At 46.2% G+C, this 14,323-nt stretch overlaps 1 protein-coding gene across 2 annotated transcripts in view; it reads left to right on the forward strand.

Moving 5' to 3' along the window:
* The first annotated feature begins 376 nt into the window (after positions 1-376).
* The window catches only part of Wipi2 (WD repeat domain, phosphoinositide interacting 2), a 35,708-nt gene continuing 21,761 nt past the window's right edge, over positions 377-14,323 (forward strand). The window contains exons 1-2 of one of the 2 annotated variants that reach the window (XM_031338579.1): positions 377-687; positions 8,668-8,750. In XM_031338579.1, coding sequence (XP_031194439.1) covers positions 614-687; positions 8,668-8,750 — 157 coding nt within the window. In that variant the 5' untranslated portion in view covers positions 377-613. Of the gene's footprint in view, positions 688-8,667; positions 8,751-13,940; positions 14,066-14,323 lie in introns of those variants that run through there. The other variant, XM_031338581.1, reaches the window with a different exon arrangement.

Raw genomic sequence — 14,323 nt, forward strand, 5'->3', positions numbered from 1 at the left:
TTCCAATATAACGTTGCATGGTTTAATACACTTAAAGTAGAATCCTGTCCCAAAGACTGTGACCGCACGCGCATTTCCAGGCTCAGATCCAACATTAGGCAAACTGTTTACAATTCTGAGCCTCGCTTTTCAAATCCGCAAAACGGACGTGTGATGTTCTCTTCAAGGAACGCGGTGCGCACAACTCCCTAAAACAAGGATCAACGAGCCAGGACCACCTAGGTAACTCGACGTTCATAGACAGCAAGCTCCCGCCCACCCTCCGCCATGCGCAGGCGCACTAGCCAGCGCACCTTTACGCAGTCGACCGGAAACACCCGCGGGAGCTTGCGGCGAAGAGGCGGGGCCTACGCAGAGGGCCTGCGCCGTACGCCGCCGTGCGTCGTGAGGGTGGGCGGGACCGCGCAAGCGCGCAGCCCGTCCCGGCTCTGGAGCATAAACAAGAGTGGGTACGGGATGAGGCGGCAGTTGGTCCCCGCGCAGCGAGAGGCGGCGAGCGGGGCGACCACCCGGACAGGACGTAGATCCTGAGTGTAGCGTGCTCCCGTGGGCCGTCCGAGTTGAGCCGCGCGCGCTCCGGCCAAGGGGGTCCGAGTCCGTCGCGCGCGCAGCCATGAACCTGGCGAGCCAGAGCGGAGAGGCCGGCGCCGGCCAGCTGCTGTTCGCCAACTTCAATCAGGATAACACGTAAGGCTGGGCTGGGGCTCGGGCACAGGGCCGGGTCAGAGGTCAGGGCCTGTGTCAGGTTAAGAGGTATGGGCGGGGGGCGTGCTGAGCCCGCGCGGCCGCTCGAGCGCTGCTGCCTCCAGGGCCGGGGGAGGTGATGGAACTCGGGGTGCTCCCATCAACCTGTCCTAAGACCTGGCCTTTCGCAAAGTTGGGAAGGAACTGTGCACGCGTCACCCGGACTCGGTTTCGCGGCCATCCTGGGCATCGCCCGCCTCCCTCTCTCTCTATATCTGTATCTTTAGTGCTTCTATCGCTTTTCATGGCTTTTCTTTTTCTGTTATTTCTTCTCTGTTGTTCTTTCTGGCAAGTAACTTGGTCGCCTTCAAACAAGGACGAAACGGCAGTAGTAACCCAGGCCTTCGATCTGAGACTTTGTTCTCTAGGGTCTGGGAGCTTCAAAAGGGGGTGAGGTGGGCTATTCCTGGGGTAGAAAAGAACCTTCGTACCGGTCCACTGTTTTACGAGACTGAACTGCTATAGGTCCCAGTCTGGTTCTTCAAGGCTGCCTTGTTGGCATACCTGGAAGGTAGGTAATAGATGAGGTTTCTGAGTAAGAAAGGATGAGTTATGGGACTGGAAGGGAGAAGAGCCATCTTGGGAAGTGAGTAAGAGGAAGTGATGTAAGAGGAGGAGGAATGGGTCACTTGGCATCACACTAAGTAGTTGGTCGCTACTGGCACAATAGCATTAGCAAGGCAGAGACTGAGGCTTTTGTTTTTCCTAAATTAAAAGTTAGATTGAAGAACGGCAAGTACCTATGTGGAGGGGAGGATAAGCAACAGGTGCTCAGTTGGACCTTCACACAGTCTCAGGAAGGAGGAGCTGTCCTGAGATTGGGTCCAGCCACAAATGAGACTGTGAAGTTCAGAAAGGGCTAGAGTCTGCCAGGATCTTAAAGTTGGTTAAGAGTGGGATGGGGCAGGGGTAGGTTCTCATCCCCTGAGGTCATTCTCCTGGTGTTCTTTCTGTTGTACCACACTGGGTCTTTTCTACTTCAGAACAGAATGCTAAGGACACTCAGTCTAGAAGTAATAGTGGGCCTGGGCACTGGAGAGGTGGTTCAATGGATAAAGCACTTGTCACACAACCCTGAGGCCCAGAGTTGGGGTCCCAGCACCTACATAAAAGCTAGGCAGCTGTCTATAATCCCAGCAGATCCCTGGCTAATTAAATGAGCAGGGTGAGCTCTGAGGTTCAGGGAAGAGACCCTACTTTGGTAAATAAAGAGGGAGACACCTGGCCTCAACCACTGGCCTCCACACAAGTGTATGAATACTGCCAGGTCTGTGCCCCTCACATTCAGGCTGCTAAAGATTGTGTTGTGCCCTAAAGCTAGCACAACAAAAGCTACAGGGACAACCTGTTGCAATTTGCCAAGTGAATGAGTAGGTGCCATCCAGGTGGGAGGAAAACATTTCCAACTAGTAGTGATTTGGCTTCTGAACCATTAGGGTTTGAGGGTTATTAGAACATTCTAATATTACAAGGCTTTACTTATTTATTTTGAGACACCCCTCCCTCAACCCTAAACCTACTAGTTTATGAAGTTATTGCTTAAAAACAAGACTTGCTGTGTCATTTTTTTTTTAACTTGCCAAAGAGATCTAGAAATCTAAGTTGGAATGGATTGTAGGTTAGAGCTATGTAGTGACATGACTTAGAGTACAGGTGAACTCAGGCTTGGTGACACACATCTTTAATCCGGCACTGGGAGGCAGAGGCAAGAGGATCTCTTGAGTCCAAAGACAGCCTAGTCTACAGAGCTCTGGAGTTCCAGGCCAGCCAGGGCTACACAGAAACTCTATCTTTCCCCCTACTACCCCCCCCCCACACAAAAAGCTAATGTTCTGCTAGTCTTGAATTCCCAGTACTCTTGCACCTTCCAAGTGTTGGAATTGCAGGTGTGTGCCACCATGCCCAGCCAGAATTTTTTTAAAAAGAGGAATGGGTCTGGCAGTAGTGGCAGAAACCTTGAATCCTATTGTTTGGGAGGCAGAGGCTGGAGGATCTCTGAATCCAAGGCCAGTCTGGTCTGCATAACAAATTACCATATAACCAGGAGTGAATAGAGAGACCTTGTTTAAAGGGCTGGGGGAAAAAACCAACAAAAACAAGAGGCTGGGGCATGAGGACTTGATTTTGGCTTCTCAGTACTCATGTGAAAGCCAGGCAGGGGTTTTGGGGAGATGGGGCATCTGTGACTCTAGGGCCTGTTTTGGTGTAAGAACAGAGATAGACTGATCATCCTCAGAGCCTTCTGGTCCAGCAGTCTATCCAAAGAGTAATAATCTCCAGGTTTATAAGAGAGAAACCCTGTCTCAGATAACAAGATGGAGTGCAGTAAAGGAAGATGCCCATCTCCTGGTCTATAGCCTCCATGGACACATACAGATACATACACACATATATGCATGTACAAAAATACCTTAAACATATACCATAAAAAATTTTTGGCCAGGCGTTGAGTCTTGTGTAGAATCCCATTTGCTGTGTTCAGGGATAGATGGGGACCACTGTACATTAAGAGCATCCATCCATTCTATAGTAATTTCAGCACACTATTTAAGTGTTCACATATTTATTGAACTCCAAATTACATTAGTCTCTTTGGTCTCATACTAGTAATGTGATTTCAAATATTGAGAGGTTTTTCTTTTTATGCTTATTCTAAAAGTGAACCCAGTGTGATCTGCTCTTTGCTCTTTTTGTTTTTAAAGGAAAGCAATGGAAAGGACAGGAAGAACAGCCCATCCTGGTTGTCCTTTTCCATCTGTGTTTCTTAAAGTGCCAGGTTTATGTGGGAGCACTTTAACTTTCCCAAATTGAACCTAACAAGTGAATGACTGGCATAGGGTCACTGGATTCTCACATGGACTAATCAGGACTAAGGTTTTCCACAGGATTTTGGGAAGTCATAGAGGAACACCCCACCCCTACAACCATTTAGAAAGGGTTAAGAGTATTAACTGCTTTTTCCCACTGAACTTCCTCCATTGCCAGGCACCATTTGGAAGGAACTGATTTATCTGTAAATTGAAGGTAGATTGCAAAGCCCCTTCAGCCTTAACTTGTCTGTCTCCTGTTTGCTTTGCAGAGCAGATAGTTGAACAGGAGATTGCTGCAGAGGTTACTGCAGATTACTGTAGATGGACAGTGACCCACAGAACCTGTGTGGTATGTTCCAGGGCAACATGGTTCCCAATTCTGGTGTTTCTTAGGGAACACTGTTAGCCCCCTAAAAAATTGGCCAACAAAAGAGCTCTGCTTCTGATACTCTGAAAGGCCTCAGGACTTCTGGGACAGGTCTGGAGAGGGGATGGGCTGTTTCTCCATGAACTTGGCCTGGCTGTGGTCTTAATAGTACCCGTGGGGCAGTCAGCTTCCTGTTTACAGTTGTGGCTTGTCCCACTCACCTACATAATCAAGTGTGACCTTTTCACAGTGAAGGTAATGACAGGGGAGGGCCTTTATGGACTGATGGCTTAGAAGCTGGGAGGTAGATCTGCTACCCCTTCTCATAGTGAACTGGAAGTCTACCATCCACTTTAGGCTCATGTTTAAATTCAGTAACAGAGATACCATTTCAAGATGGTGGTTCCTGCCTTTAATCCCAGCACAGGATTGGGAGGCAGAGGCAGGTGGATTTCTGAGTTCGAGGCCAGCCTGGTCTACACAGAAAAACCCTATCTTGAAAAACCAAAAAAACAAAAATGAAAAATAAAATAAAAGATGGTGGTCCCTTCCCCACAGCCTCATGAGATAACAAAAGGATGTTGTAACAGGTTTGACTCACAGGAGGGGAAAATGAGAAAGGAATATATGTATGTTCCTGAGGAAGTCATGCAGGTCAGATCCCCTTGTGCTGGAGTTACAGGCATGTGAGTTACCTGTTGTGAGTGCTGGGAATTGAACTCAGGTCCTCTGGAAGAACAATATATGCTCTTAACCATTAAGCCATCCACTCCAGCCCAAGCAAATACATCTGTTTGTTTGCTTGTGAGTGGGTCTTTTGTAGCTCAAGGCCAGCCTGGGCCTTGAACTTATTGTGCTGTGTGGCCATGGTTGGCCTTGAATTTCACAGAGCTTCCTCTGCATTTACTCCCCAATGCCAGAGTTAAAGCTGGACACTATTACACCCTTAAAATCTTATTTTTTTTTTTTTTGAGACAGTCTCTCTATGCAGCCTCAGTTGGCCTTGAGCTGGAGGTCCTCCGGCTCCTCCTCCCAAGTGTCCTCTCCATCCCTTTTGCATTCTGTATTCCCCTCTGTCAATAAGGGGACAACACTGGACAACCAGGGATTGAACTCAGGGCTTTTGCACATGCCAGCCAGGCAAGTGCACCACTGAGCTACATCCCTAGGCCTGGGTTAACTTTTTAATAAATAAACATTTATTGCTAATAGAATAAATCTCACCTCTCTTGTGATTATGCCTTCTCCATGATTATAAATGTCTGCATTTTCTGTCAAGAGAACCTTCCAACGAGGTGTATATGTGAACCTGGTTGTGGGTGTCTAATGAATATGTTACGCTGACCTGGGACCTCAGGCCCAGTCATACCCAGCAGGTGCTCTGATGTGCTGCATGCGCCCAAGTCAGCTTAGTGTCATTTAACTTTCCTTCCCTGGTAGAGTTCCATTTCTTTCTGACGGACAGCACAGTCAGTTTGGTGGGTTTTGGCATTAAAACTTTATCCCAGGTATTTAATGCTCTAATTAGTTCTGTGTATCTAGAACATCAAAAAGATTCATGAGAGCATCGCTGAGAGCCAAGCTCTCTGGAACCCAGAATCCACTCTAATGATTAGACAAGGACCTCCCTAAAGCTCATTTTGTGATTTCCAAGCAAACAAGAAAGAGAAGTGGAGAAGTCTTGAAGGAAAAAAAAATGATGCTGTATTTATGAGATAAAAGTGGCTGTCTATAAGGGTAGGATTTTGTGGGGGGGTGGGTGTGTTTATTTTTATGCTGGAAACTGAATCCAGAACATCATCACACATGCTAATGGCTCCAGAAAATATTTTTGTAAATTATAGTCGGGGCTGGAGAGATGGCTCAAGCAGTTATTAAAAGCACTTAGTACTCTTGCAGTGGACCGAGATTTGGTTCCTAGGACCCACATGGTGGCTCATGAGGGTGTGATAGTGTGATACTGTGTTTCAGGGGATCCAACATCCTGTTTGGCTGTCCTGGCTCCTATATATATGTAGTGTACATACTTACATTCAGACACATTTACATAGAGTTGCATGTGTATCTCACATGTTCTGACCATCTGATGTGAGATACACAAAACCCAAGCCCAAAAGAATTTGCCAAAGCAGGTATACTGGTTCATGTCTATCCCAGCACTCAGAAAGTCTTGAGGCAGGGGGATTAAAGTCCCAGGCCAGCCTCATCTACTTAGTGAGATTCTGTTTCAAATAAGCATAAAAACAATGTGTACTTTGGTCTTAAGAACACAGGAACGTTTTCTTTGGCCGGGGGGCTGGTAAAGCGGCTCTTGTTGAAGAGAACCTGCACTCACAGCTGCCTGTTATTCCATCTGCAGGATGTGGCAGATACTTACATAGATAGGTACATATAAATGAAAATCTTTCAGACCACATAGGAAAATATACAACTTAGAATGATTTTTGTCTTACTTTCATTGTGCTTCTTGGTATTCTGGTTGTTTTGTTTTTACCTTGAGACAAGCACTCAATATGAGGCCAGGTTGGCTTTGAACTCCTGATACTCCTGCTTCTACTTCCCAAGGGCCAGGGTGGTTTGTGTTTTAAATTCAGAAGTAGTCGAGGTAAGCGATTAAAATTTGCTTGCAGTAGCCAACTTTTTTTCTTGCCTGGAAAATACTTTCTTGAACACGAATTTGCCCAGAGTTCTTAGTTCTTAGCTGCTGAGATTTTATTCCCAGCCTTTCTGGAAAGTTGTTTGTTTTATTGCTTGCTTTTTTTTTTTTTTTTTTTTTTTTTTTTTTGGTTTTTTTTGAGACGGGGTTTCTCTGTATAGCCCTGGCTCTCCTGGAACTCACTCTGTAGACCAGGCTGGCCCGGAACTCAGAAATCCACCTGCCTCTGCCTCTCAAGTGCTGGGATTAAAGGCATGGGCCATCACTGCCTGGGCTTTTTTTTTTTAATTTTTTTTTTTTAATTTTTATATTAAGACACATCTGGCTTGGCACTTACCAAATGACCTTGTAGAGCAGGCTGGATCCCTATGTGCTGGGACTAAAGATGTTCACCATCACAGCCACCTGTTACTACTCAGTGTGTCCAGTCTATACCTGAGCACTTGGTTGAAAGAGCTCAGTGTAGTAACGTCTTGCAAAACCAAACCCTATCAACTGGTAGAGAGCAGCTGGAGTCCTCAGGTTTCCATAGCACTCACAGAGCCTCCTTTCTGGAAGTGGATGGCTTTCTTTTTCTTTTTCCCTTTTGGTGATTTGGATCAGGGCCTCATGTAGGCCAGGCTGCCTTTGAACTTGGTATATAGCCTAGGAGGACCTTGAATTTCTGATCATCCAGCCTCTGCCTCCCAGGCACTAAAATTGCAGGCGTGTGCTGCCATACTCAGGTCTAGGAATGCATTTCACCTCTCTGTGGGAAGGCCAGAAATGTCAAGTGATAACCTGATTGTTAATGTAGCCTCAGGTGTCTTCTTGGGGTACAAAATACAAATTGATGTCAGTCCTCTGGTCTGCCCATGTGCCCACGAAGATGTGTTTTCATCTTTTCCCATCGTGAAACCAATGCCAGCCCTGGTATGTCTCCTTGCTTCTCTCTAATCATCCTTTGGCTGGGGACAGCTGTGCTGCTTTCTCTTGCTTCCTTGCTCAGTTGCATTCTGGGGATAGAATTTTCTGATCAGGACTCCCTTCATTTGGTGTCACCAAGCCTTTGTGCTCTGAGCTTTTTAGCCAGGACTGGGAGTTGGTAAACATGGTTGCTCAAACATGAGCCTTTTCCATCTTCCATTAGGAAGGTTCTCAACCTTCCTAATGTCCTGACCCTTTAATACAATTCCTCAACCATAAAATGATTTCTATTGCTACTTCATAACTGTAGCATAAGTTATGTGACCCCAACGGGGTAGAGACCCACTGATTGAGAACCAATGGTCTAAGGCAACAAAGTCTTCCAATCCCAGGGTCTGAATAGTTCCTCAGTGCGTGCCATTCCTATCCCACCTCCTGGCCACAGCACCTTACCCGAGTACTTAAGGCAGTGAAAGGCTGTACTGAAACAAGGATGGATACCAAGCCGAGGTTGTAAGTATCATTGTTCAAAGTGTAGAATGCAGTATGGCTTACTAAACTTGCAGGCTCACAAGTGCCAAAACAGCTGTGTGTGTCTGCAGTCACTGACAGCTGATTACTCTTCATTTAGGGCTCAGAATGAGTTTTGTTCATTTGTTTTTACTATTTTAATCTTTTCTCAGGCTTTAGTGGCAAGGGAGAGTAACTGACAAACGAGTATATTTATGGTCTACAACTGGGTATCTTCATACACATAGACATGAAATGAAGGGCCATTTGGGGCTGGGGAGATGTCTCAGAGGGTGAAAAACACATGCCATACAAGTATGAGGGAGAGTTCAGATACCATGAACATGTGTCAAGCCAGGTATGGCCCCTCCTCCTAAGATTGGAAGGGAGGCGACACAGGAGTATTCCTGGATGCTGGAAGGCCAGCTAGCCTGCAGTATACAGTTGTGATAAGACCCCTGTCTCAATGGCCATGCCATATACTTTACAGAATTCTGGCCTATAGCATCCTCTGCCAAATCCCTGATCTAGACCCATAAGACCATGATCCACTCAGAACATGCTGGTGGTATCTGATAGAAACCCTGGTGACTGGTGGGTAAAGTGGGCACTGGTTATGCATGATTGCTGTGTACATGCATCAGCTCTTACTTCTGAATTTGGCTTTTTTGCAGGTCCCTAGCTGTTGGTAGTAAGTCCGGGTATAAGTTTTTCTCCCTTTCTTCTGTGGATAAGCTGGAACAGATCTATGAATGCAGTAAGTGCTTGCTTTATTTTCCCCTTGTTAAGCAAAGTAGACCTGTTGATATAGAATTGGAATGCAGCCTTGCAGCCTTCTCCTCCAGCACTGGGCAGTTCACGTCCATACAACTCTGGCCAGGCCTGTTCCACCCTAGCCAGCCCAGGAACTCATAACTAGGGACTGGCCATCTGCGTATTCTAGATCTCTGGAGATTTGTGTATAATAAGTGTACATTTAGGGTTGCATGTTTGGACTTTCAGGACCTGGCATCGCACCATATATAAGCTATCATCTCTCACCTCACCAATACCATTTAGACTGCACTACTGTCATAAATGGGTCCTAGAAAGCAGAACTGTTCCAGCCCCATAGAAATGCTTTCCTTTGGTCATTTTTTGATGGTGGTCTGTGTATTGGGATAGCAAAAGGGTCACAAGCTGGGCCTTCTGAAAAAGAAGTAATGGCTCTCTGTAGGACCATGGTCAGAACTGGAAGTTAATGACCATAAAACACATCATTTGAGGCTACAGAGGTGGCTCAGTGGTTCAGAGCACTTGTTGCTCTTTCAGACGACCTGGATTTAGTTCCCAGAACTTGAATGGTAGCTCTCAATCATCTGTAACTCCAATACAGGAGATCTGACGCCCACTTCTGACTTGTGTAGACACCAGGCACCCACATGGTACACACGCATACAAGTGCATGTGAAACACCCATACACATAAATTAAATAAATAAGAATAATTTTTAGAGTGCTGTGGGGGTGTAGAGGCCAGAGGTGACAAGCAGTCTTTCTCAAATGCTCTGCATACTTTTCTTTGTTTTTATTTTTATTTTTTTTTTCTGTTTTTTGTTTTTTGTTTTTGTTGTTGTTTTAAGACAGGGTTTCTTACTGAACCCAGAGCTTGCCCATTGAGCTAGACTGGATGTTCAGTGAGCTCCAAGGTTTTGCCTGTTTGCCTCCCCAGCACTGTAGATAGCCATGAACTAGGGCACCCAGTTTTTTACATGGGTCCGGGGATCTGAACTCAGATCCTCTTTCTTGCCTGGCAACTACTGTACCTACTGAGATGTTCCAAACCCCTAGACATTATTAAATGAGTTTTTTCTTATTTTATTTATTTAGCATATAACCTCAAATATGCACATGCATCACCACACAAGCATGAAGGTTAGAGGACAACTTACAGGAGTCTGTTTTTTCTTCCCTCTATTTGGGTCCCAGGTCAAACTCGGCTCTGGTAGTAGGCACTTTTACCCACTGAGTCATCTTGCCTACTTTAATACTTTTAAAGATTTATTTTATTTTATGTGTATGAGTATACTGTAGCTGTACAGATAGCTGTCAGCCATCATGTGTGTGGCTGCTGGGAATTGAACTCAGGACTTCTGCTGGCCCCGCTCGCTCCTTTGTAAATCACTGTAGCTATCTTCAGACGCACCAGAAGAGGGCGTCAGATCTCATTACGGGTGGTTGTGAGCCACCATGTGGTTGCTGGGATCCGAACTCAGGACCTTTGGAAGATCAATCAGTGCTCTTTCCCACTGAGCCATCTCACCAGCCCAGCTTTAATACTTTTAAAGTATTAAAAAGATGGAGGGGCCCTCACTGAACAAATGGTTCAGTGATAAAAAATACTTACTGCTCTTGCAGAGAGCCTGCCTTTGGTTCCCAGCACCCATATCAGGAGGCTCACAGTTACCTGTAACTCCAGTTTCAGAGTGCTGCACCGGCCGGCCAGTCTGGGCCTCCCTCAACCCATGGGGAAACAGGGTCCTGGTCAGGCCTGCAAGACGTCAGCGAAGAAAAAAATAACAGACACGACACACACAAGGAAGTGCAGGATCTGAATGTATTTCTCAAAATGCCATCAGACTTTTACAGTCATTACAAAAGAGAAAAGGGAAAAATTTGGCAGCTCAGTGGTCAAGGTACATCTGAGGCCATCTAAAACACACTGGGTCTAAAACAGCAGCCATCTACCCCCCCCCACTCCCACCCCCCCACCCCCCCACCCCCGCTCCGAGCACGGGGTGGGGGGTTGGGGGGTGAGCCAGCCAGGAGGGTATAGGCTCGAATCTCCAATCTCGAATGCTCTGCTGTACACTGCCCCCCCCTCTGCTCAAGGTCCCACCCATTATGCTTTTGGGCTTAGTCAGTGCCCTACCCCCCTCATTATCTCTCCAACAATGCTGGAGGCAATTACTCTAACAGTGCCTTCGAAATTCCAAGCCAGGGTTTGGCTAGGATGTTGGAATAATGGTGGAGGTCAGAGAGCAACGTTTATCTTGGGGGACACCAAGCACACAAGACTATAACAAGGACATATCTGGGCTACCTCTGAGTTACGGGTTGCAGGAGACGGCTTCCTTGAAACTTTTGCCTCATAAACTGCTGTCACATAAAGTGCATGGCATCAGAAAATCTAACACTTTATTCTATTTTCTGTGGGCATGCAGGTACACACAGTACACATGTTAAATTTATTTATTTATTTATTTTTTTACTGCTAAAACAAAATTGTGGCCATGTGGTAGTGTATGCCCTTAAATCCAGTACCTGGGAAGCTGAGGCAGTTAGATCTCTGACTTCAGGGTCAGTCACAGCTATGTGATCAGACCCTATATCAAAACAAAACAAAAACAAAAAACCTCGTGTGCATTTGGGTGCAAATATGTCATCGTGTGAGTGTAGGCGTCAGAGCACAATCTGTGGGATTGCAGTCAGGTTGTCAGGCTTGGCTGCAGGTGCCTCTACCTGTTGAGGTTTTCAGCCTCTCCCCCATGCGCCATTATTAAGGTGAGCTCATTTTAAATTGTCATGCATCTGCAAGATACAGCCCCTTTGTCAAAAACCACAGCCAGAATATCACTGCCCTCTCCAGTCCTGCAGTTTTACTTATGTCTGCTTGTGTGTGTAATTCTGTGATGTTTTAGCACCGTAGAGTCCTGTATTCACCATGACCTTGATAGAAACTCTTCTCACCTAGAGCAGTGGTTCTCACCCTTCCTAATGCTGTAGCCTTTTCATACAGTTCCTCATATTTGGTAACCCACAACCAGACAAATTTTGCTATTTGTAACTATAATTTTGGTACTGTTATGAATGATAATGTAAATCTCTGTGTTTTCTTATGATCTTAGTTGGCCCCTGTGAAAGTTTTTTTTGACCCCCAAGGGGGTCGAGACCCACAGGTTAAGAATGGTCAGTATAGAAAGATCCTTAGGTTAAAGTTAGGTTTAGTGATCCATCTGTAATCCTTGTACTTGGGAGGACTGTGTTCTCTGTCAGCCTGGATACAGAGTAAGACCCTGTCTGAAAAAAAAAAAAAGTAAAATAATACTAACCAATACATAAAGTCCTTTCAGTTGACAACCCTCTATCTCTACATTCTCCCACCCCTCATCTTTGATCTGCCTCAGCTTCCTGAGTGCTGGACATGCCAGGTTTGAAAGTTGGGCTACTCTGGTTACTACTGAGCTTCCTGGAGCCCAACTAACTAGGAAGAACAAATGTATTTAGGTCAGTTTAGGAGGCTCGAGGGCGTGACTGTTTGAGCTCAGTCAGGCTCCAGCGCTTGACCCCACAGAGGGTGGGAACACTGATCACAGCTGGTTATAGGAAGGCTAGGTGTAGGCACAACCGTGGTAACAGGTTGTCTTTTCTCTTTGTTTCGCCTGCAAACCTGTATGGACAGGATCCCCTGGAGCTGAAGTTATAGCTGGTTTTGAGTGCTGGGAATGGAACCCAGGTACTCTGAAGTGTATGTGAGCTCTGGAGCCTCAGACTTGAACCGTCTTACCTGTGAGACAAATGCTTTACCAGCTGAGCCATCCCGTAGTGTGTGATTGGCTTTTCGGTCAGCACAGTTCCCCGAGAAGTGGCCCAAGTGTGACGATACTCTGCTCTTTTTGTTGGTGAGCAATAGTTCACAGCTTAACTGATAACCCATGGGAATATGAGCAGAGAGTCTAGCTCTGGACTGTGGTTTATTTGTGGTTTACAAATAAAGCCACAGTGAACATCCATGGGTGGGTTTTTTGTGTGAATATGAATTTTCATTTCCTGAAGGTGAGTACCTAAGAGTACAATTATGTGGTAACTGCACGTATAGGGATTTTTTAAGGAAGCAGGTGGGGCAGAATGATCAGGGAGGGGTTCAGGTTCATGCTTAACTAAAGAGAGTTTAAGTCCCAAGTAGGTTACTTCTGCAGCAACAAAACAGATAGGAGACAGCCTGTCTGTGGACACACTTCCTGGGTGGCTGTGCCTCATTCACCAATGATATAAGGCTGTCCCAATATTGACAGTGCTGTGCACCTTTCCTCTCACATATGTGCAATCCTGTCTTATAGTTAATCTGTGTTTCCTTAGTGGTGGTGTTGAGACAGAATCTATGTAACTCTGGCTAGAACTCTGTGTAGACTGAGCTGGCCTCAAAAGAGATCAGCCTGTTAGTGCCTAGGTAGTTAGTACTCTGTTAGTGTTCACTAATCCTGGCTTTGCTTGTGACTTCTGAGATATGCTAGCCTCAGTTCTCATTCCTGTTTTCCAGGGGCTAAAAAAGTGTCAAGCACTTTTTGTCATCTATCCCTACCCTCAGGTTTTTATCCACAGTTCTTTGGTTTAAGATTAGTATCAGCCCAGGGTGTCCTTGGATGTACTTAGTAGTCAAGGAGGACCCTAACTTGCCTAAATTGAAGTGTGTTCAAACTTGCAGACTATTCTGATTGTTGAAGAGGATTGGGGGGGGTGCCTCCTGACAGCTGCTTCTAGATAGAGGGGCCCAGAAGTGACTGTCAAGCATGAGGCTGGTGACTCTGAGGAACAGAGAGATAATTAGTACCCAGCCCTTAGCAGAACATGAAGAGGACACTGAGGCTTCCATCTTGGAATTCCAGAGTCCTGGAAACCAGGAGGGTAGATGGCCCCCTTCCTGTGGAGGCGAGGTGCTGCAGGTGCCCTTGACTCCAGGATAGAGTTTCTCTGACAGACCCTTCTGCATCACCTTGCTTGTTATTGCCTCAAAGATGATTACCCACTGGGAGAGAGTGGCCACCTGCAGAGATTTGCTCCCTGGTCCTGACTCCTGTGTCCCGCTGCCTCATAGACATTACTCCTTTATGTTCTCACAGTCACCATATTCTTGGTCCCTCAGTGTCCACTAGCCTCACTGAGATGGGACTGGGTAGATGTAACCCAGTAATGTCAGGTGTGGGTCAGCATTCCTGATATCTGAAGCAGGACTCCTCCTGCAGAAGGGTGGTGTACCTCAGAAAAGGCTCCCTTGGCTTTTACCACCAGTGGCTAAAGTGTGATCAAGTCTCTAGTGAGTGGAGCACCTCACCTGTGCTGTTCGGTTCTGGTGTCACTCTTAGTGGCTGTGCGCGAATCATGGTTCTCCCTGTATTGGGAGGCGTGGTGTGTAGAGTACAAAGGAATGCTAGAAACTGGTCCTCATTTGCCTCTGCCTGAACTTCCTGACTGGCTTTGGTGGAAATAGAGTATGATGTCTTGCTAGCATCTTGTAAGTGTGGGAAGGTAGCCTGCCAACTTCTGTGTCCCCTTAGTGAACTTTGAGTTTTCT

The sequence above is a fragment of the Mastomys coucha genome, unplaced genomic scaffold (genome assembly GCF_008632895.1).
Source record: "Mastomys coucha isolate ucsf_1 unplaced genomic scaffold, UCSF_Mcou_1 pScaffold22, whole genome shotgun sequence".
NCBI lineage: Eukaryota > Metazoa > Chordata > Mammalia > Rodentia > Muridae > Mastomys > Mastomys coucha.